The sequence below is a fragment of the Astatotilapia calliptera genome, chromosome 10 (assembly GCF_900246225.1).
Source record: "Astatotilapia calliptera chromosome 10, fAstCal1.2, whole genome shotgun sequence".
Taxonomy (NCBI): domain Eukaryota; kingdom Metazoa; phylum Chordata; class Actinopteri; order Cichliformes; family Cichlidae; genus Astatotilapia; species Astatotilapia calliptera.
This window is the reverse complement of record NC_039311.1, coordinates 17,814,256-17,836,773: the sequence shown is the minus strand read 5'-3', so window position 1 is coordinate 17,836,773 and position 22,518 is coordinate 17,814,256. Positions and strand designations below refer to the sequence as shown.

The window sequence follows — 22,518 nt, the reverse complement described above, 5'->3', positions numbered from 1 at the left end:
CAGTAGTCCTCCAGACTTTTCTGTTTGTTCCTGAAATCATAAATCACACACAGCACACAGATGAATTCGAATAATTACAAAATAATTATATGGAAAGCATAATATCAAAATAATTAGATAAGGATCTGGTTGTTATAATAAATAAATATAAACCATGTATGTGCCTTACTGTTGTTGAAATCTCCCAATTCTTTGAATCTTTGGGCTGAAGGAAGGACAATACTCGGTGTATTTATACTCAATCAACAATCATTTATTTCCATACAATTCAACACTTAAGAGCATAAGGACCATCATGATGGGGAGACCTGCCTGCAGAGGGTCACAGCAAGTCTCAAAATGGTGACGGGTTGCTCAGCTTTTTATAGTCTCTAGTGGCCCCCACCTAGTCGTAAAAGACCAAACATTAACATTCTTTCTCTCTTACGTCGCCTCAGTTATGACCTCGGCAGTTGTTTCTCTGCTTTCTGTAAGGTGGGGGTGTGGAATGTGGTCTGTCTATCTCCCCTGTCTTAGACACAGAGTCTCCTGCTTACAACCTTCTCTTTATGATTCAACAATAGAACATGTCAAGAAAACAGTGTAACACATTCCCAGCAGATCAAGGATACAGAGTGATGCACATTTATCTAATAAACTAATAAGTGAATATGTTCTTTTAACTCAAAAGTATAATGAGAACTAAACTACATACAGCTCACACACTCTATATTAAAGGGTATAATATGATCTACAGCAGTATTCTAATTCAACTACTTTGATTACATATATAAGGTAACATATAATAACAGAATAATCTAATACTGTTATGCCATGTGCTTTCATAGCATAACAGTAAGAGATTAATGATAATCACCAATGTTGAACATATGATATGGCTGCAAAAAATAACTGCAAAAAATAGCGTTTAAACAGCCATAGCTGATGGCACATTTACTGGTGCACTGCTTTCTAGCCATTAGATGGCATAACTTTGACCTATAAGATCAAGCTGAAGAAGCATTATGTATAAAAACAGCATTCAAATAGGATGAAAGACATTAAACTTGACAAATCAAGAGTTCGTTGTCATTTTGCTTTTGCAAGCATTTTAACGATGTTGTAACATTGTCCACGACGGCTACGTTTAGGTGGTGGTGAATTATCCTTGTTAACATTTCTCCTGCGGCCAATTCTATGTCTCACATTTTCATCTTTCGCCGATTCTGATAATCAGCCTGCGCGCATTCCGACTCATTTTGCCAGCATGGGCCACAAATTAAAAAAACAACTAAACAGCAGCTGCTATATGTTACTGCTAAGCAGCTTAAATTAGTTTTGTATTTATGGAGGTTGGGTGTTTATCTCTGTCTATGAGTGAGTGTATGTCTAGGGGAGGGGGGGGAGGGGTCGGATGAATTAACGGGTAAAAACCAGCGTTAGTAAAAAAGTTGAAAACTTACGGTGGTTTGTCCTTTTCAGAAGCTGCTCCTGGATGTCGTCGTTTGAGGTGCTGGTGCATAGCCGTCGTGCTTTTATGATAGGCCATTTCCACCTTACAAAGCCGGCAAACGACTGAATCACTTCCTTTTCGGTTAAAATATCCCCATACTGTAGAACTGCGTGTTCGGGTGCAGTGGTTTAAGTCGACTGCGACTACCTCACTCATGTTACCGCTACTCGCTGCCGCCATGTATTTTTTTGAAAGTGACGACGCATCGACGTAAATTGTTTTACGTCGACGTATTTTACGCGTCGACGTAATCGATTACGTCGACGCGTTGTCCCAGCCCTAATCGTGACTAGTCGACTAATCGTGGCAGCCCTAGCTGGGAATGCCTAGCAGAGGCCCCAGTCCGTGAGATCTTTAATGCACACCTCCAGCAGAGCTTCAACAGCATCCCAAGGGAGACTGGGGACATTGTGCACGAATGAACAATGACAATGCTGCCCTTTGTAACTGATTTCAAATCTATCACTATCTATCTAGTGTGGACGTAGCCCCAGGGTCCTGTTCGTGAGTGATGGGAGAAGGTAGTGAAAGATTGACAGACGGATTGGTGCTGCGGCTGCAGTGATGCAGATGTTGCACCGGTCTGGTGTGGTGAAGCGGGAGCTGAGTGTAAAAGTGAAGCTCTCAAAATTAGTTTTGTCGCTGATTCATTTTTGACCTCTTGCCTCAATTTTATTCTGCAACTTAGACATCCACATTACGCACACTCTCACATAACACATACATATAGGGCCTTGGAGGTGGGCATGTTTTACAGCATCCAGAGGATGGTCGGTGTATTCCAACCCACCTCTGGCGCTGGTGCCCTACCCTCAATTTTAAATGCATATAGACACTGAGGGTTTTCGGGAGGAGCCGTGCTGCTCTCTGATAGGAAGCAGGAACCACGCTCTCCTGTGTTTTAAATGCACTTTAGAACAGCACACAGCAACACTACATATGAGTGGGCGGAGGGAGGTTTGGGGTCTTCACTCACCCTGGTTCTGTTAGCCGTCAGGGCTGGGGGGCTGGGAGGAGGTGCTGGCCGTCAGATTGGGTTTTGGGATGCGGGGCCTCCCTGCTACTGCAGAGAAGGAGGTGGTCCGCTTGCCTCCATCCCAGAGAGAAGGGTTACATCTCCTGGGTCTAGGTGCGGCTTGGCCCTCTGGGGGCGGGGGTACCTGGACCTAGGTTATAGAGTATGTTTGGGGAGTGTGACTGTCTGTGCAGTGTCTATTTGTGTCTGTCTACACGTTGGGTGAGTGCCAAGTATTTGGTTGTGTATATGGGGGTGGGAATGCACGTTTGTGTCCGCGTGCGCCTGTTCGTCTGTGTCTATATGTCAGGTTGGGTCTTAGACTCCACCTCTCTGGGTACATCTCAGGCCCTCCAAAGTACAGAGGCCTATCTCCCCTCACCACACTCCCTGCCGGTGGCTGATGCCCTCAGACGTTGGTGTGTTGGTGGTTCTTGTCGACTGGGGCAGGGCGCTCATGTATGTACCGGCTTACTCCTGGTGGCCGATTGGCAGGGCCTGGCGCCTGTGGCCCGGTTGGGCCCCTTCTGGGGGGTGGGGTGCCCTCAGGCCTCTGGGCCTGAAGCTCGGTCCTCTCTGGCACAGCTGGCTGCCGGCAGAGCCCGTGGGCACGCCACTGAAACCCCCTCTGGCCTCTGCTCCGTAGCTGCTGGGTGACCTCTCGTTTGGAGCTCTACTCAGCTCTTCCCAGGAGGGTGGCACGGTTCCCCCCCTTTGGTGGTCCTCCTCGAGTCCTCGTACTCTGGGGCCTCTGGATGTCTGGGGCCTGGATCTCCTCCATACCTGCTTCATACCCTGGGGGACGGGGCTATGGCTCCCCACACTCCCTAGCAGATCGTTACATGGAGAAACCTTTGGAATACAAGCATGCTGATCCACACAGGTGTGCACACGGGTGTTCACAGACGCGGACTACACCTTTCTTGGCTGCTGCCTCAAAGCACATTGTGCGCTGTCTATCTTGCGTGCTGCACAATAGCGTTTAATATTTCGTATCTACTGTTATCTACTGTTAGCTAGTTTATTGTGATGGTGCTGTATTTATTATGTTGCTCTTTTTTTGTTTGCTTTCTCTTCTGTTTTTTTTTCTCCATACAGGTGATCCAGGTGCTTTGTTTGTTTTTCTTTCTTTCTTCCCCACTTTCTCACCGTCTCTTCTCCCCTCTGTTTTTATTTCTCTCCCTCTCTTTCTTTCATTCTTTCTCCCTGTCCTATCCCCCAGTCATGTCTGTCCCGTTTGTAGCAACCAAAAATAAAATAAAATAAGTACATACTGTAATTATAATAAAGGTCAATCAAATGGACCAATATGGCAAGGCTATGATGATCCACTTAGTAAAATAAATCCGCTTGGCATCTTTCTTGGCCTTAAGACAACAATTCTGATGGCTAAAGATCCAAACTGAACAACAAAAAAATAAAAAATAATCCCCTGATCTAACCCTCTACTGCATGACTTTTTAATTTTGGGGGAAAAAAATATTTCTCCCTATTTTGGGGGAGCTTTAGGGTCCCTAATAATATATCAATCATAAAATTTGACACCCTGCCAGATATTGGTTTGTTGCTTCAAGGCAACACTGTGCAACAAGGGTAGTAAAATGCCAAGTTATTCTATAATAAGTTGTATTAGTACAACAAGGATGAACAAATAAATAAACAACAAATAAACAATGTAAACATTTCACAAAACAATAAAACACCAAAATACATCCAACATTTGACCCTAACCCCATGCACGTGCGCACACACACACACATGCACACACACACGCGCGTTGTGTTCCCATCACTTTTGGGGACATTACATTAACTTACATTAATTTCCTGGAGACTTATCCTAACTCTACCCATCACAAGTCCCTGCCTGAACCTTACCCTAACCCTGACTCAAGCCTTCACCCTAAAATTGAATGATTTACCTTGCAATTTGTCATAAAGTAGGCGAGACCTCACAATATGAGTGTGTAAACAAATTTGTGTCCCCACAACAATAAGTAATACATGACCACACACACTGATACCCACACAGCAATATTGGTATGGCAGGGATCTGGCCCACACAATGTGCTTACACATGGCCCATATACTGCAATGAATAACGGCCCTTTGGTGGCCTAGACCTTGTTTGCCAGAGGTGGCCCACGCATGGACCAGCACAAGGCCAGTTTCAGACACCCTGGTCGTCCTGTGCTGGCCCATGTGTGGATTACCTCTGGCAAACCTGATCTGGGCCACCAAAGGGCCATTATTCATTGCGGTATGTGGGCCATCTGTAGGTGGTGTGCAGCCACGGGCCAGTTGTAGACACACTGCTGGCCCTGTGCTGGCCCAGAACGGTTTCAGCTCTGGCCCTAGATGTCAGCATAATGTGTACCTTAATCAAGCCATGCAATAACAGCCTGTGCCAGAACATGCAAAACAGTGCAAAAGTAACATGCCGAAACTCTGTTCAGACAGTGAATGGACTGATTTTTATGTAGCGCTTTTCTACTCTCCCAGATTACTCAAAGTGCCGGTTTGATACCAGATCCTGGCCAGACCTGCTTGCTATGTGGGCACTAACACACACACAGACACAGTTACTTTACCAACTGACCCCTGAGCTCCTAAGTGTCTCTCAAACCTCATTCAGGGATCCACTCCTCTACTTCACTGTTACTCCCTGAAAGCTCACTGTCCTCACTTTCTGAGGACAGAAATTGCACATTCCCTTGGTTTCCTTGCATAAAAAGTTTTTGTTTGGAAAAAAAAAAGTTGTTTTTTTTTGAAGGGCCACTGTAAGGCATGAAAATGTGGTTTGTTGCCTCAGGGCAACGCTATGCGGTAGAGGGTTCTAATGTCACTATCAAGTAAAAATTTCAACTCTTCTCCAATGTTTTGATTCTACAAAAGTAATCACATCACTTAACTTTCCACCTTATAAACACCAGCACTACCATTGCAAGCATTTTACATGCTGATATTTGGCTTTCAGTCAAAGCAGTGTTTGCCTTTGTGCTGCCTCACAGAGAGACAAGCTGGCACAGCGAATTTATTAGAAATCGTGGATATGAAAAAGTAAAAAAAAAATGCATATATGTTTTGCTTTCTTCACTAAAAAAAACCCTCCTAGAAGAAAATTAGACCAAGATAAAATAATTGCATTCTGTTTTGAAATGATTATCAACACAGAGACAAAAAAATAGGTGAGACATTCAATGATTTTTTAGATACTATTGCTTTTTAAACACCCCATAATCACCTTGATCACAAATAATACGTGCATCCTAACTGACTTTTTGTGTTATCGTTGATTACATTTTGTTTAAGAAATAATCTCCATTCCTATGAAATTACTTGTTCTTTTATAGCAAACAGTCTTAACTCATAATGACATTAGACAATTCTACTTTAAATTCTATTTCAAAGGACAGATTTCAAAGAAACACAAACATACACAATATATAGTGCAAACAAATGCTCACATCACTGCTAGTATTAAATTGTTATTTTGGATTTTCCTCGCCTTTTTAATAACCTTTTTAAAGATTCTTTTATTTCTTGTGTTTGCAGAACATAAATTATTGGGTTCAACATGGGAGGGAAGACCGAAGTCAAAGACAGGTTTATGATCCTAGCATTTGGTTGTATTTTTTCCATCAAAGTAAACGTAGTTAACAGTGGAATAAAATAGATTGCCACTAATGAAAGATGGCCAATGCATGTTTTAAAAGCCTTGAGTCCTTCTTGAAGTGTGGCCACTTTAACCAGCGTATAGCCAATATAAAGGTAACTTAACAGGATAAAAGCTAGAGGAAGCCAAAATATAATCACTGGGTACAAGCAAGCAATGACATAGCTGGGGAAATGGTCATTGCAAGCAAGTCGGTATATCTGACCATGGTCACAAAAATAACTATTAATAACCACAGATTTACAGAAAGAAAGTCTTGTAAGTAGTCCAACTGAAATTAATACAGCAATAATAGTAAAAACCCAAAGTGAGGCAATCAAAGAAAACATGAACCTGTGGGTCACCTTTACTTGATAGTGGAGTGGAAAGATGATGGCCACCATTCTGTCATACGAGAGTGCCACCAGATTAAATGACTGCAGTGACAGACAAGTGTAGCAAAAAAACAGGAATGTTAAACAATCGTTGTAGGGGATATAGTAGTGCCCAAACAGAAAGATGTCAAGAACCTTTGGCACCAGGGCAGTGTTACCAAACAGGTCCACAAATGCAAGGTTAAAAACTGCAATATACTTTGGAGTTCTCAGATTATGATCCAAGTATATTACAGCCATCACAACTGTGTTTCCCACCACAGAAACAATATAAACAAAAAATAGAAAGACATAATATAATGTTATGTTTGGGATTCCAGTTAAACCACCTATAATGAAAAATGCAGGATGTACAAAAGTTATATTTTTTCCAAGAGCTGAGTTGAATAACTCCATTGCAAAGATGCCTACAGCACAGTGGTGTCCACACAGATGCCTCTCCTTTGCGCTAGTATCATGACTCTATACTCTTATGTAGATGGAGGAAAGCACCTTACTCTCAGGGGGAAGAGCTCTGTTTATGTTTACCTGTTTTCAAAGAGGATGCTAAAGAGAAGCTGTCTTCTTCTGGATATCTGGTAAATAATGTGTTTAAATGCATTTAAATCATTAAATGTGAAGTTTATTTCAGTACATCTGAATGCAATCATGTTAAAAATATACACAGAACCGTCAATGCATTTTTTATATTTCATGTTGCAATTGGATGGATGATGTTTCAACTAGTTTACTGTTTTTATATGAGCAATTAGTGTAAGAAATAAACAGCAGTCAGGAAAGTGTGAAAAGATACACTTTATTATCACATCAGTCTATAACGTTGCACAACTACGACTTTGAAGTTTTGATAGAAATATTGTGATGAACACTAATTTTTTTTTTTTTTTAATTTCCCCACTCGCCCATGTGGGCAGACTTTTAGCCTTCAATCTCAGGTTCTCTACCAGAGGCCTTGGAGGTTGAGGGTCTTTGCTGTCCCTAGGACTGTATTCTTCTGGACAGAGATCTCAGATGTCATTTCAGAATCAGAATCAGAATCGGTGCTTCAGTGCAAACATACTGTCATAAATTACGCTTAGACATGAAAATAAAAATAAGAATAAGAATTAAAAGTGCTAAGTAGATAGATATATACATGAGTGCAGGTGGTGATCAGTGCCAAACATGGAATGATGCAGTGAACACAGCGTAGGGTCATGTGTTAGTGGTGGGAACAGTCATACGGTTATTATACACAGAACCGTCAATGCATTTTTTATATTTCATGTTGCAATTGGATGGATCTCCTCCTAGGATCTCCTTTTCTTTCTCAGGTTTCTGCTGCCTGAGATATTCACTAAGCACATAGTCAGTTGAATCTTTGTTGTTTCAAATAACAAAGATAGCTGGATAGTGGTTCTGACATTCATTAGTCCTCGGCCTCCTTCCTTCCACTTAGCGTGCAATCTCATGGTGCTGGACCTGGCGTGAAACCCTCCATTTGTCGCAAGGAGATTTCTTTTCTTGATGTCAGTGGATTCCATTTCCTCTTCTGGCTAGCTTATTATCCCAGCAGGGTATCTATTAACTGGCAGGGCATAGATGTTGATTGTCCCATTCTTGCTCTTCTCATTCAGCTGACTCTTCAGGACTTGCCCGTCACTATGCAGGTATTTGCCAGTTGCAGCTTTCCTGGTGATCTTGTTTCGGTTCCCATTTGCCTGTGGGATTCCAAGACACTCATAACTATTCTCGATGTCTCCAATGTTGCCTTCTGGTTGTGCAATTTAGCGACCGTTGTCCCAATGGCCCCATGGTTATGGTTTGTTACCATCCAACCATGCTTCTCCAGTCCCAATGACGCTCATACAACATAACAGAGGTTAAAGAGGTATTTATAATCCTAGCATTTGAAGGTACTATATATAAATAAATATACATATACTAAGGAGGAAATCGATTTATTTTAATTAAAGATGACCTGTGCAGGTTTTAAAGCCTTCATTCTTCTCTATATGTATAAATTATTAAGAAAGAATGGCCAGTACTTAAACTATGTAAGATGCACAAAGGATATATTTTTCTGAACAGCTGAGTTTAAAAAAAAGAAAACATAAAAACTTTTTTTGTGTTAATCTTCTATAAAATCAAAGCCCTGTATTCTTTGTTCAGGCAAGCTTTGTTTAGTGAAGACTGGATCCACATAGATGCAACACTGTTCTGTCACTTACAGCAGCTGCCTGTTCCCCGGCATCTTCAAATCAGGTAATCTAAGCTTTATGCAGAGAATTTAGTGAATAGTGGTCACTAGGGCTGGGTATCGTCACTGATTTCTAGAATCGATTCAATTCCGATTCACAAGGTCCCGAATCAATTCGATCCACGATTCGATTTAATTCGATTCGATTCGATTTGAATCTGGGAAATTTTGACAGTCAGAAATATTATAATTCAGATCAGTACATTTACATATTTTTGTATCTATAAAAAGGAAGCTGACACACGCAAGACTTTATCAAAGGTGTAAGCGTCACAGCAGATGCCTTTGTGTCAAAGTAGCTGAGGATAAAACACAGAAAAACATGAAGGCGATTTTCCTGGCCTGGGATTTTATAAAAATATTCTGCAGTACATCAAAAACGAAAGAAAACCATTAATCAGCACATGAACGTTACCTCTGAAGTTACAGGGGTTTTATTAGAGACACGGCGTTTTGCATTTTGCATTTTGCATAATTTAAAAAAGTTTACATTTGTTCAGTATTGAACAGCATAAATTAGGTTTTCTTTTCGGAAGTATATAAAATGAAAAAAAAACGTAAGCCGACAGCGCTGTAAACAACGGTAGACTTGTGCCTAACAAGCAAGTGAATAATGAAGTACAGAGAGAGAGAAAGGGGTGGGAGGGAGAGAGAGAGAGAGAGCAAAACAGTAAAAGTCAGAGTGAATTCATGACGATGTTTATGTGAAGCGTAGTTTGGATCTTCTTTTGCTGCTGGTTCGGTCAATATTGTTTTGGAGAGACATCAAACTAACAGCTTTAGAATCAGCGCGTAAAGGGCGTGAACACAAAGCGCGGACCTGCCGACAGATCAGAATCAGCGAACTGTCGGCTTTCAGCCCCGACTGTGAGAAAGGCGACATCTAACTGATTCTGATCCGCGGGTTGCGCTGTGTCTAAGTCTTTGTGCAGAATCCGTGTTCCTGCTCTCATTTACTGTCTTAGCTGTTTGGTGGTTGTTGAAAGTTTGTGAGATTTCACCAGAGATTCTGGCATTTCGGGCAAAATAAATTTATATTAAAAAATCGATTCAGGATTTTACCCAAATTGTCACTAGGTGTAAATGTCCAAATGAATGTGAGTGTGAATGGTTGTTTGTCCCTGTGTGTTAGCCTTGCGACAGACTGGCGACCTGTCCAGGGTGTACCCCGCCTCTCGCCCTATGACAGCTGGGATAGGCTCCAGCGCCCCCCGCGACCCTGAAAAGGATAAGCGGAAGTGAATGGATGGATGGATGGATGGATTCAGGATTTTAATGAATCGATTTTACGTTATCCAAGCCAGAATCGATTTTAATCGATAAATCGATTATAAGAACCCACCCCTAGTGGTCACTAAGTAATGGCTGAGCTTGCTTGACATTTCTAGCTTTCTTTCAGTTTGGTCAGATCTTCACATTTTATTAAAAAATCGGTCAGACTTTTGTTAAAATGGTATTTGCAGTAATATATATACATTTTCATGACAGACAAAGGCAGGAGTACATGCTGAAATATTCTTAGATCAAACAATAAATAAATGTCTTTAGCAAGTTACTTTTAGTTTCAGTGTGAACTCCGATAAAACAAAGTATAGAAGAGAAAATATGTTTCTCTACATACCTGTTTCAAAAAAGTATACTTTAAACCAGTGGTTCCCAAACTTTTTTTGCTAGGCCCCACACCGAAAATGGAGATTTTTTAAAACTCATTTTTTTCCGTTTATGTGTGGACGAGGAATACAGAGTGTCACGCAACGTCAAAGGTATGTGCCTTTTTTCACGTCACGGTGTGCGCCACGTTTACATGAGATAAATTGCAGAATGGGAGATAAAGACAAAATACTGTTACTGTTAATCTTACTATCTTCTGGTTTTACACGCTTACATATACACACGCAGTTACTGTCCCTCCATTTAGAAAGGCAGAGGCGTCACGGTGTGATTATTTTACTGTAGTTGGTTTTTTTCATGTGTAATAATATTCAACATTGCTATTAATTCATTTTTCAAAAAACGCCTCTCTGTGCAAAATGGGTTTAAAAACATAAACAACTGTAGGATACTGTTTGTCTGTGATTTGAACAGCCCAGCGCGTGCTCCCGACACAAGGAAAACCAATTCTGCAGGGGAGACCTACCTCGGCACTTGTGCAGGTGAAACCAAAAAGAAGATATGCTTCACCATATTTTCTAGTCTTTGGCTTAGAATGAAGTTGGTTTGGAAACATATTCAGCTATGCTTCATCTCCTGCTTTGCGTTTCTGTGGGCGCCCCGTGCTAGCAGTGTCCAAGCGTTTTGTCCCCCCCCCCCCCCCCCGCAATGGCTCTGCGCCCCCCCCCCCCCCCCCTCCTAGGGGGTGGGCCCCACACTTTGGGAAGGTCTGCTTTAAATAATGGTTCATTATGTTCTAAAATGGCGACACTTACATTTAACCCAAGATTATTACAAAAAGTTCATAAATCACAACATAAAACTCAAATAATTTTTCCTGATGTACGTATAATGCATTGATATTAGAAAGATGCCCCAAATATCAAGCCTTTAGTATTCTTTCTAGAAAAACAAAATTCATTTTTCCCTTTAATTTCTTTAATGAAAAACATTTAAAAAAAAACCAAACAAACTTCATATGCACAGCAGCTAGCTTTTGATTGTGGAAAGGTATAATGAAGAAAGGTTAGTCCTGCTGCTACTTTTTTCATTGGATACAGTTGCAATAATTTCTACATGTTAAGGGAAGGAATTACCCCTGCAGAATTCAATTAAGAAACATTCAAATAAAATATTAATTTACTTATTTTAGGATTTCCCACTTTAATTTTCAAATGGTTGTCCTTTTTAGTGTCATGGTTATATGTTACATTTTACAAATTACACACTGAATTATAAATGTTTTGCTACATGCATTTCATTAAACTACAGCACTCTGTGTGATATTTGTATTTTAGCTTTTAACAACTTTTTCAAAGATTTTTTTATTTCTGCAGTTTGAAAGACATAGATTATTGGGTTTAACATGGGAGGCGTGACACTGGCTAAAGATAGGTTTACAATCCTTGCATTTGGATGCATTGTACTCCCAAAACTATAAACAACTAAAATAGGAATGAAATATATTGCCACTAATGAAAGGTGACCTGTACAGGTTTTCAAAGCCTTCACTCTTTCCTTACATGTAGAAATTCTTGACAAAGAATAACCTATACAGCAGTAACTTCCCAGGATAAATATCAGAGGAAGCCATAGAACAAAAGCTCTTGACCAAGCAGAAATTGTTTTGTTAGGGGTAACATCATTGCAGCTAAGCCGATATATAGGGCCATGGTCACAATAATAGCTATTAATAACCACAGATTCACAAAAATATAGTCTTGTGAGAAGGCCAACTGCAGTTCCTGTTAGAGCAATAGCAAGAAGCCAGAAAAAAGCAATCAAAGACAGAATGATTTTGTGGCTCGCTCTCATTTGATAGTGCAACGGGTACATGATAGCCATGATTCTGTCAAAGGACAGAACGACCAGATTAAAAGCTTGCATTGAAATTAAAGTGAAGCAGAAAAACATGAATGTCAAGCAGTTGTGGTAAGAAATATAATGATGGTTAAACAGAGAAATGTCAAGAACCTTTGGCACCAAAGCAGAGTTACTTAACAGGTCTGTAAATGCAAGATTAAAAACTCCAATATATTTAGGACTTCTTAATGTATGGTCAAAAATGATTATAAGCATCACAGCTGTGTTTCCCACCACTGAAAAAATGTAAATGAAACACAGAAAGACAAAGTAATACCTAATATTAGGTATGCCAACAAATCCACTTATTATAAAATTTGCTGGTTGCACAAAAGTGGTGTTTTTCTCAGCAGCTGAGTTTAAAAAATCCATTTCAAGACGTTTTTGTCGTCTTCTTTTTTTTCCAATTCAGCCAAGCTTTCTTTAGTGAAGCCTGCCTCTGAATAGAAGGAGAACAGCTTTGTGTTTTGTTCCTTATAGCAGCTATCTGTTCCCTTGTGGAAGTAACAGGGTGATTAAGGCTGAATACAGAAAGGCTAGGCAATAGGGGTAACTTAATAAGGGTCAAGCTTGTCTGACTATAGCAGAAAGTTTCTCAATTTCCTTACAGAAAAAAAACTCATATATAACTGCTAAAAAGCCCACAACAGTTATGATTAAAAACACAATATTACAGTTTTTCTCAAATGCTAAAACACAAAAGCCAATCCTCTAAACCAAATGACCAGTTGTCTAAACACATTTAGACATGTCACATGAAGACACAATTCACAGAACACAATCCTCCGTTGTCATAAATCTAAACACATCTTTCCTTTAGTGATGTGTCCTGTGTGTCGAAACATCGAATATTGGTCGTGTCCAAATTCATGGGCTGCATCCTCCTGAGGTCGCATTTGTAGACCGATTACGTCACAGCGACGCGCCGAAGGCTGTCCAAATTCGTAGACTCCTCCGAATGCAGCTGACAAATGCGTCCTCCTTTTCCCCGAATTTGAAGGATGGGTCGGGTGTGTCCTTCGTGGCCTACCATATCCCAGAATTCATAGCGCGGCCCAGCCAAACTCCAGTTTCCAACAATGGCGGCCGCTACTAAGTTTTAAAATTACTCTTACTAATCTTTCTGGGTCACAAAATAAACCTTTAACATATTTTCAGGCGAGAAAGTACCTGTGTAAGCATCAAATATCTGCTCGGTTTATCAAGATATCGCATATTTGCAAAAGTGCTTCGACGTTTTCGGAGACGTCTGCTACCAACCAGCTCGATAGCTAGTCGGGAGCTCGAGGGTCACTGAGGCCGCCGAGAACGGCACAACTCCCGGTACATCATTTTCAGATCACCACGGACTTTCGCTACTCGGGTTAAACATAATATATAAGTCACTTAGACAACCTAAAAATGTTATTGTTTGGCTTTTTTCAGTGTTTTATTTGTTCGTGAGTAAATCGGTTTGGCTGAGATTAAAGTTATTAGATTAGATTAGATAAAATAAAAGTTTATTAATCCCCCGGGTGGGTTCCTCCTTGGTTTTTACACAGCTGAATAAACATCAAACAGAAAACTGATTAAACAGAAGTATGAGACGGTCGAGAATTTACGCCAGTGTCCTGTTATATTTTAGATAGCAAGGAGCAGACGGCTGAGTTTATTAAACTCCACCGAGACAGCGGTGACGCTAATCAGAAGACTAGACCGTCCAATTTCACAGCCGTTTACTCCCGCCGTACCCGACCTTCTGAGGACCCGGCCCACGTAGACCATGAAGGCTGGGTCCTCAGGAGGATGCAGCCCATGAATTTGGACACGACCCGTGTGTCGGGTAATCTCGGGGGCGTTTTTGTGAAGCGCGTATCGAGGCTTGCTTTGATTACGTATGCAGTGACGTTCGAGGCCTCGCGGGCAGTCCATACCACGTGACTGATTCAGGGACTGGTTCACCGATTCGCGCCAGATTCAAAATAAAATGGGCAGAAAAACACAGCTGATTTTTCCATCACACTGTGTTGTGGAATTGGATTACATACGTGTTACAGCAATATTTGAACACAATGAACACACCTGGCGTCATTCATTACACACAACGACTCAAAATTGAAGACACCTGTTGCTAATGCTGTGACCACATGTATAAAAGCAAGTTCAGAGTGCACAGTATGCTGAAGATTCCAGACAAACACAATGGATGTAGGTAGAGTCAGGGGAAGAGGAATTCGATGCAGAGGAGGGAGAAGAGCTGGTCCTGGAAGAAGAGGAGCAGGCCAACGAGGAAGAGGAGTTCAAATGAGAGTAGGAAGAGAAGCAGGCCAGTAGCACTCACTCCCATCATCACTAAGTGCTTAGAGCAGCTGGTCCTAGCACACTTCAAATCCTGTCTCCCCCCCACCCTGGACCCCCACCAATTCGCATACCGCCAGAACAGGAGCACAGAGGATGCAGTCTCCATCGCACGGCACTCTGTCCTCTCACACCTGGACAACAACAATACCTACGCCAGAATGCTGTTTATAGACTTCAGTTCAGCGTTCAATACAATCCACCCCTCACAACTGATCAGGAAACTGACAGACCTGGGCATCAGTTCCCTCATCTGCAAATGGTTACTGGACTTCCTGACCAACCGCCCCCAACATGTCCGGCTGGATAACCACTGCTCATCTACCATCACAATGAACACCGGTGTACCACAAGGCTGTGTGATGAGCCCTTTCCTCTACTCCCTCTTCACCCACGACTGCAGACCTGCTGATGGTTCCAACACCATCATTAAGTTTGCAGATGACACCACGGTGATTGGCCTCATCAGTGACAACGATGAGGCCGCCTACAGGGAGGAGGTGGATCGTCTGGCTGAGTGGTGCGACACAAACAACCTGCTGCTTAACACCGAGAAGACCAATGAACTTATTGTGGACTACAGGAGGAATGCTGACCCACATCCACCCATCCACATTAAGGGGACGGCTGTGGAGCATGTGAGCAGCTTCAAGTTCCTGGGAGTCCACATCTCCGAGGATCTCACCTGGACGACCAACTGCTCCAACCTGGTCAAGAAGGCTCACCAGCGCCTCTTCTTCTTGAGGACTCTGAGGAAGAATCACCTGTCCTCAGACATCCTGGTGAACTTCTATCGCTGCACCATCGAGAGCATCCTGACCAACTGTATAACAGTCTGGTACGGGAACTGCTCTGCCTCGGACCGGAAGGCGTTACAGAGGGTCGTGAAAACTGCCCAGCGCATCGCCGGAGCACCACTTCCTGCCACAAAAGACATCTACAGGAAGCGGTGTCTGAAAAGGGCTGGGAAAATCATCAGAGACCCCAGTCACCCATCACATGGACTCTTCACCCTCCTGCCCTCTGGGAGGCGCTACAGGAGCCACCGGACTAAGACCACCAGGTACTGGAACAGCTTCTTCCCCACAGCTGTCAGACTCCTGAACTCTGCCTCCTGACATCTGACCCACGTTAAACTCATGGACTGAACATACACACACCCACAATGGACAACTGTACCCTCAAACACACAATAATAACATGGACTGAACCACCACTCACAACCACTAGCACTTTATATAGCCTCTGTAGAAATTATCCACACCCTCACTTATCTTAACTGCACTACTGTATAGCTCTGTGTAAATAATCATTCTGTACATACGATAATTTTTAACCCTATGATAGGTTTGTAGCTTGTACCTATCCGCTGGAACGTTAAAGACAATACAATTACACTGCAAAGCAAGACACAAGTAGGCAAAGTTCTTCATGTTACTCGTGCACGGGAGAGAACCGGACAAACGCCGTTCCTTCGTCTGACCCCAGTTGCTCTCGTCCGTCCTCCCGTACCACTGTCCTTTTATTGAGGTTACATGAATATGCATAGGTTCATTAACATATGACATCTACATACAAACAAAGAGTACCTTGCCTGTGTGTGTGTGTGTGTGTGTGGTGGATGTGTTTGTGTGTGTGTGTGTGTGTGTGTGTGTGTGTGTGTGTGTGTGTGTGTGTGTGTGTGTGTGTGTGTTGCTGATCAAAGGGTCAAACATCCTTGGTCAGGAAGAGGGTAGACTAGACCCCCCCCCCCCCCCCCCCCCCCCCGGTGAGGAAGTCCAGCAGTTCATCTAAACAGAAAAGCACTTAGACTAGAACAGACGTAGCTACGTTAATCCTACCATAAAACAATTAAGACAAGATGCAACCTCTTCCCATGCTCCCAGGATGTAGGTGTGCATTCTATTTATGGAATACACACCAAGCCTCTGTAGCCTGTTAAAGATCACACAACTTATCACTACACAATTGATTATACACCTCTAAGCATCTATGGTTAAATATTTCTAAGCATAAATAACAATCAACAATACAAACTCTAACACCCTACAACTGTTTACAACTTGCATAGTTCCCATTTCTGTATAACTGTATATCTCAGATTTCTGTAAAGTTATTTATTTCATATTCTGTATAGTTTTTCATATTTATATCCTGTTCATAGCTTGTACTCACTACAGCCTGTACATACGTATAGTTATAGAATATTCACAACATACTTCATACCATGTACATTATAACATACCATAATAGACCCATTTCTGTAATATACTTACATATCTATATTATTGCTAATATATATTGTAATATATCTGTTACAGGAAAAATGATTCTATGTTTCTTTACCTTCTTTTAAATGTACAAAGATGCCCTTTGTCTATGGTTAGATTAGTTTAGAATTATCCTTTTAGACTTTCCCAGCAGACATATTGTTTTGGGACATATTGTTTTAGATTGTTTTATCTCTCACAGCTTTCTCCCAGCTCTCTGCTGACGAGAGCTGGGAGTTGTTTATTTTATCTGTTTATTATTTTCTTATCCTGTTCTCACTGTCTCTCCTATAAAAAGTGCCAAGCCTCTGTTCATGGTGTGAGTTGTTCTCAGCAGCTCACCCGTGTTCACGTTAAAGCATAAAAAGTAACCTTGTCTCATTGTGTCTTTATTTCTCCTGGGTTTTTTACAGAGTTTTCCCCCAACAATATCTATATCACTAAAGCACTTCTGGATGGATGCAAACTGCATTTCGTTGCCCTGTACCTGTGCTTGTGCAATGACAATAAAGTTGAATTCTATTCTATTCTATTCTATTCAATGAGGAAGAGGAGTTCAAATGAGAGGAGGAAGAGGAGCAGGCCAACGAGGAAGAGGAGGCCAACATGGGAGAGGAGAAGGTCCAGGAGGGAGAGCAAGACAACCTCGCACCATCATTACGGACGAGATGCGAGCAACAGTCATTGACAATGTCATTGTCCATGGCATGACAATGGCTGAAGCAGGACTAAGAGTCCGTCCAAACCTGAGTAGGTTCACCGTGGCCACCATGATCAGGGCATTCAGACAACACAACAAGTATTGTACTCGATTGCTTTCTTTGTCACAAAACAGTTTTACAAACCTGTGAAAGTAGTCTATTGGTTTCAAATCAGTTGTGACTGTATTGTAACACATGTCAATTGACAACACATGTTTCTTTCTTTAGAGTTGAAAGAATGCCACATAGAGGTGGGAGGGTTGCCATATTTACAGCAGCACAAGAAACCCTCATTGTGGATATGGTTTGTGGGAACAACCTCATCAGACTCCCTGACATCAGAGACAAAGTCATTGCCGATAATGTCAACTTTGAGAGCATTGACGATGTCAGCTTGGCCACAATAGACCGAGTTCTCCGGTGCAAAAAGACGCGGATGAAACAGGTCTATAGGGTTCCCTTTAAGCGCAACACTGCGCGACACAAAGACCTATGTTACGAGTATGTGCAAGTAAGTATACATCCATGGTCACAGTGCAGTTAGTGGACATACTGTGTTGCTCAGTGGCCTACATTACTTCTGGACAATACTGTGCTACCTGATTGACTGTTGTTCTGAACACCTGTGCACTTTCACATTTTCACAGAGGATATTACAGTTGGATGCGATGACCAGACCTCATGAGTACCTCTTCCTGGATGAGGCTGGCTTCAACCTGCAGAAACGAAGGCAAAGAGGCCATAACATCATTGGCCAAAGAGCCATCACTGAGGTCCCTGGCCAATGGGGGGGTAATATTACCCTTTGTGCGGCCATGGGTTCGGAGGGGCTTGTCCACCGGTATGCTGTCCTTGGGTCTTACAACATCAAACGTCTCCTTACCTTCCTAGAGGAGCTAAAAGGCATCCTCCTGGACTGCCAACAACACCATCCTGGGCCCGCACATCACATTTATGTGATCATTTGGGACAATGTCCGCTTCCACAGAACAAACCAAATCAGAGTGGTTCACCACCAACAGTGACCACTTTTTAAACGTCTGTCTGCCACCCTACTCCCCTTTCCTGAACCCTATAGAGGAGTTCTTCTCATCGTGGAGATGGAAGGTTTATGACAGACAACCATACACAAGAGAGAACCTCCTAAGGACAAGGGAGCTGGCCTGTGTTGACATCCCAGCGGAGGCCTTCCAAGGATGGATTCGCCATTCCAGGGCGTTTTTCCCGCGGTGCCTGGCAAGAGACAATATAGCCTGCGATGTGGCCCGATGCAGCTCAGCGACATGATGCCACACAGTGATTGTGGTGTGTGTGTGGTGTGAATAACGTAAATAAAAAAAACTTCACACCCTGATCATGTTTTCACGAGTGCTGTTGTGTGCAATAGATTCTGTTTTTGCATTGGGTACATACATGCAGGATTTTCTATAGATTTATACTCTTCATATGAAACTCACAAAAAGATCTACGACGATCCGTTACTGTATGGTTTCTAAAAATATGCATTCACAGTTATGAAACAAAGAACTTTCTCACAAATTGAGCATTGTGTTTTCAATTGTTTTGCTGTAGTGTTTAATGATGTGTATAGTGTTTACATTTTTGAAAGCTTCGAGCTGCTCTTTTGGTGTGAAAGTTTGAGTTTTGCAGTGGGAAGGTGTGGTTGTGTTTATGTAGCTTTATAAAAGGGTGTTGTGTTTAGACATAGGGGAACATGGTGGAAACGTTTGTGAAATGTGTTTTAGCATTTGAGAAAAACTGTAACTTCTAGTGCATTGTTTAGGTCCCACTCGCAAATGCACAGTTCAGATGGTCCAAACAGTCCTATATCAAAGAAAAAAAGAAACCAGAAACTGCACCATGTTTAGTCAAAGTGAGAACTGAACAAGAAATAACCTAATGATTTTTAACTCATTGTAAACTATAAAGCTTGACAACCCATTCACATGAAACATATACAAATACATCTTCATTTGGAGGCACATAGAAGCGTACATCATAGTATTCTACCTAAAATCACTGGCTTATTCCAAATGCCTTGTGTGGCCCCCTGCTTGGTCTGACTGAGCAGAACAAAAGAACTTCCTGTTTGCCGTCCAAAGCAAATAAAGCAAATATAGTTCCCTTACAGATCTTTCATGGTATCACAGTCCTGGGTCCGTGACCCAGTGTTTATGTATTCAGACAGTTTGAATCTGGTTTAAGTAATATTCTTTGTGGTTTTCTGTTTTATGATATATTTGCACTTTCTGGTCTTTAGGTTGTTTCCATGACTCCCCTGTGTTCCACGTTCCATGTTTGCCAGCCTTGTGTGTTTAAGTCTCGTCTTCTCATTCAGTGTTCCCTTTCTGTGGCCCAATCAGTTGTGTTCCCATGTCTGTTTCTCCCCCAGTCCCAGTGTCAAGCCTGCATGTCTTAATCTTTGTCTCCATGGTTATCGTACGTCCTGTTTTATTTTGACAGTCTCTCATCCACTGTTTAGTATGTTCAGCTTTGCTTCGACCCCGTCTTGTTATGTCTGATTAGTTCCAGCTGTGTTCCCTCCTGTTTCCCATACTCTCATTACCCTGTGCTTATTTTAGCCCTTTGTCTTGCTCTGCTTGTTGTCCGTGTTGCTGTGTGTTTCCCTGTGCTCCTCATGTTCCTGGCTGCTCCTAGTCCTCTGTTCTCATTTCTTAATTCCATGTTTCTAGTTTAGGTTTTGTTTTCTTGTTTGTAGCGTTCAAGTTTTTTGTACAGCAATAAAGCTGCCTCTTGTACTTTATCCCTTCGATTTTTGAGTCTTGCATTCGGCTCCTACTCCTGCCTGCCACACAGCTATCCATGACAGAACGACACGACCACAACATGAACTCAGCGGACTCAAATCACCCCGGGAGGGACAGAGATCTGGTCCACTTCTAGAGTCTTGTGAGGCACATTGCCCACACCTCGGGGCATTCATGGACTGTCAGTTGGCATCTTCTGGAAGAACCCTCATCTGCGGCAGGTTAAATTACTCTGGACCACCGAAGGTATCCTTTCCTGCATCTACTGGGAGCTCAGCCGAGCCGTCTCAGATTTCTGTGTCAGCTGGGAGCTCAGCTGAGCCGACCCAGCCTATTGCAGACTCCACACTGTCGCCTGAGCCTGCAGGTTTCCATCTGCCTGAGCCTGAGGAACACCCATCATCTGTTCACAAATTTAAACTCTAGGGTCCCTGTTTGCCCGAATCTGGGAAGCATCTGGAAGAGGCTGTGTGCCACGTGCAGCCCCCTGTGCCCCTGCACTGCCCCAGCCAGCTAAGTCTCCACAACAATTGGTACTGTTTCCACAAAAGGTCTCTACACCATACTGTCCTGCTCCACCAGAGCCAGAGGTCTGCACTCTGCCCGGTGCTCACTGCATTACCAGGTCCTGAGTAGGGATGGGTATCGTTTAGGTTTTATCCGATACCGGTGCCAAACCGGTACTTTTGAAACTGTGCCGGTGCTTAAACGGTGCTCGAACCGGTGCTTAAAGAATGGAAAACATAAACTTTGTCCTAAAACCTCTTATGTTTAGCTGGGGGGGGGGGGGGGGTTGTAAAAAGATAAAGTTAGCCTTTTCTGCAGCTATAGGGCACATATGGTATCACTCTATCAAACAAGAAGACATCCGCATGTAACTATGACGATGTTTGCTAGTTCACCTTACATGCATTAATTTAATAACATGGTTAGCCTACTCAACATAAATTACACACGAACAACATTAAGCTACTCATCCAGAGAAGACCGTCTGCTGCTGCCTTTATCATCCGTCATCATTTCTGCTACACTGGCAGGGCTTGGGCCAGGACTCTCTTCTTCGGATTCTTGGGCGATGTTGCTAACTCCGGGTCCGATAACAGGCACCACTCCCGCAGTAGATGTGCCTGGTGCTCGGTCTTGCAGCAAGCTATCAAATGCAGTGCATTTCTCGGCTTTTAAAAAACGCTATGCATCGCCAGGTGTTTCATCAGATTCGAGGTGTTACCTCATTTGCACAGAATCACCTTAAAGCACTTGTTGCAGGCTGCTGAGTTTGCATCTTTTGCTGTGAAGTACAGCCAGACTTTTGACCGCTTCGCCTTGGGCATTTTTAATCTGTTTTGCTGCTCTAAAAGAACGTACATACCTGGGCCCGCCTACTATCCTTGGAAAGGTAAAATGATTGGCTAGAATCCAAACAATCCAAAGAATCGAAATGTGCGCTGCTTTTCGGTCTAGTTACTACCGTTTATGTCATAATGGCACCGGATACTGGTACCCATCCCTAGTCCTGACCCAGAGGTCTGGGCTCCACCCGAGTCGGTAGCCAATGCACTGCCAAGTCCTGCTTCGCCAAAACCCAGTCCTGCTCAATCAAGGGTCTCCATCCTCATCGATGTCAGCCTCCAGCAAAGCCACCTAAGGGTCTCTGTCAATGGCCATCTGCCAGGCCACAACAGTGCAGGCCATCTTCCAAGCCACCTTATAGTTTCCGTCTCTGTCTTCTCCATTGTCAGCCTCCGGTCCCGTGAGCTGAGGATCTTCGCCATCATTGTCAGCCTCCAGATCTGCTCCGTCTTCATCACTGGCCTCTCAGTCGGCCTCCCGGTGAGCCTCCTGATGTGCTCCATCTTTGTCACTGGCCTCCCGTTCAACCCCCTGAACTTTTTCATCTCTGCAGCTGGCCACACGGCCATGAATTGGTAGTGAATGTGTGGTGTGTTGGGTTCTGCGTACTAGTCATGACCAAAAGATTTTAGTCAGATTTCCTTCTGATTCTGCTTTAGTGCCACATATAGGACTCAATTATTGCGGACAAGTTGCTCTTTTAGTTGCAAGAAAATTCAGTGTCCTCGTTAATTGCAGTAGATAGTCAGACCCAATTTAGTCAGCAGGTCACAGCCCAGTAGGT

At 42.7% G+C, this 22,518-nt stretch overlaps 1 protein-coding gene and 1 pseudogene across 1 annotated transcript; both read right to left on the bottom strand.

Annotated features, from left to right (window-relative positions):
- Window positions 1-5,986: 5,986 nt before the first annotated feature.
- Window positions 5,987-6,952, bottom strand: LOC113030797 (olfactory receptor 1-like). The gene has a single exon (XM_026182515.1). The coding sequence runs from the start codon at window positions 6,950-6,952 to the stop codon at window positions 5,987-5,989; it is 966 nt and encodes a 321-aa protein (XP_026038300.1).
- Window positions 6,953-11,953: 5,001 nt separating this feature from the next.
- Window positions 11,954-12,680, bottom strand: LOC113030917 (olfactory receptor 1F1-like; annotated as a pseudogene).
- Between the last annotated feature and the right edge of the window lie 9,838 nt (window positions 12,681-22,518).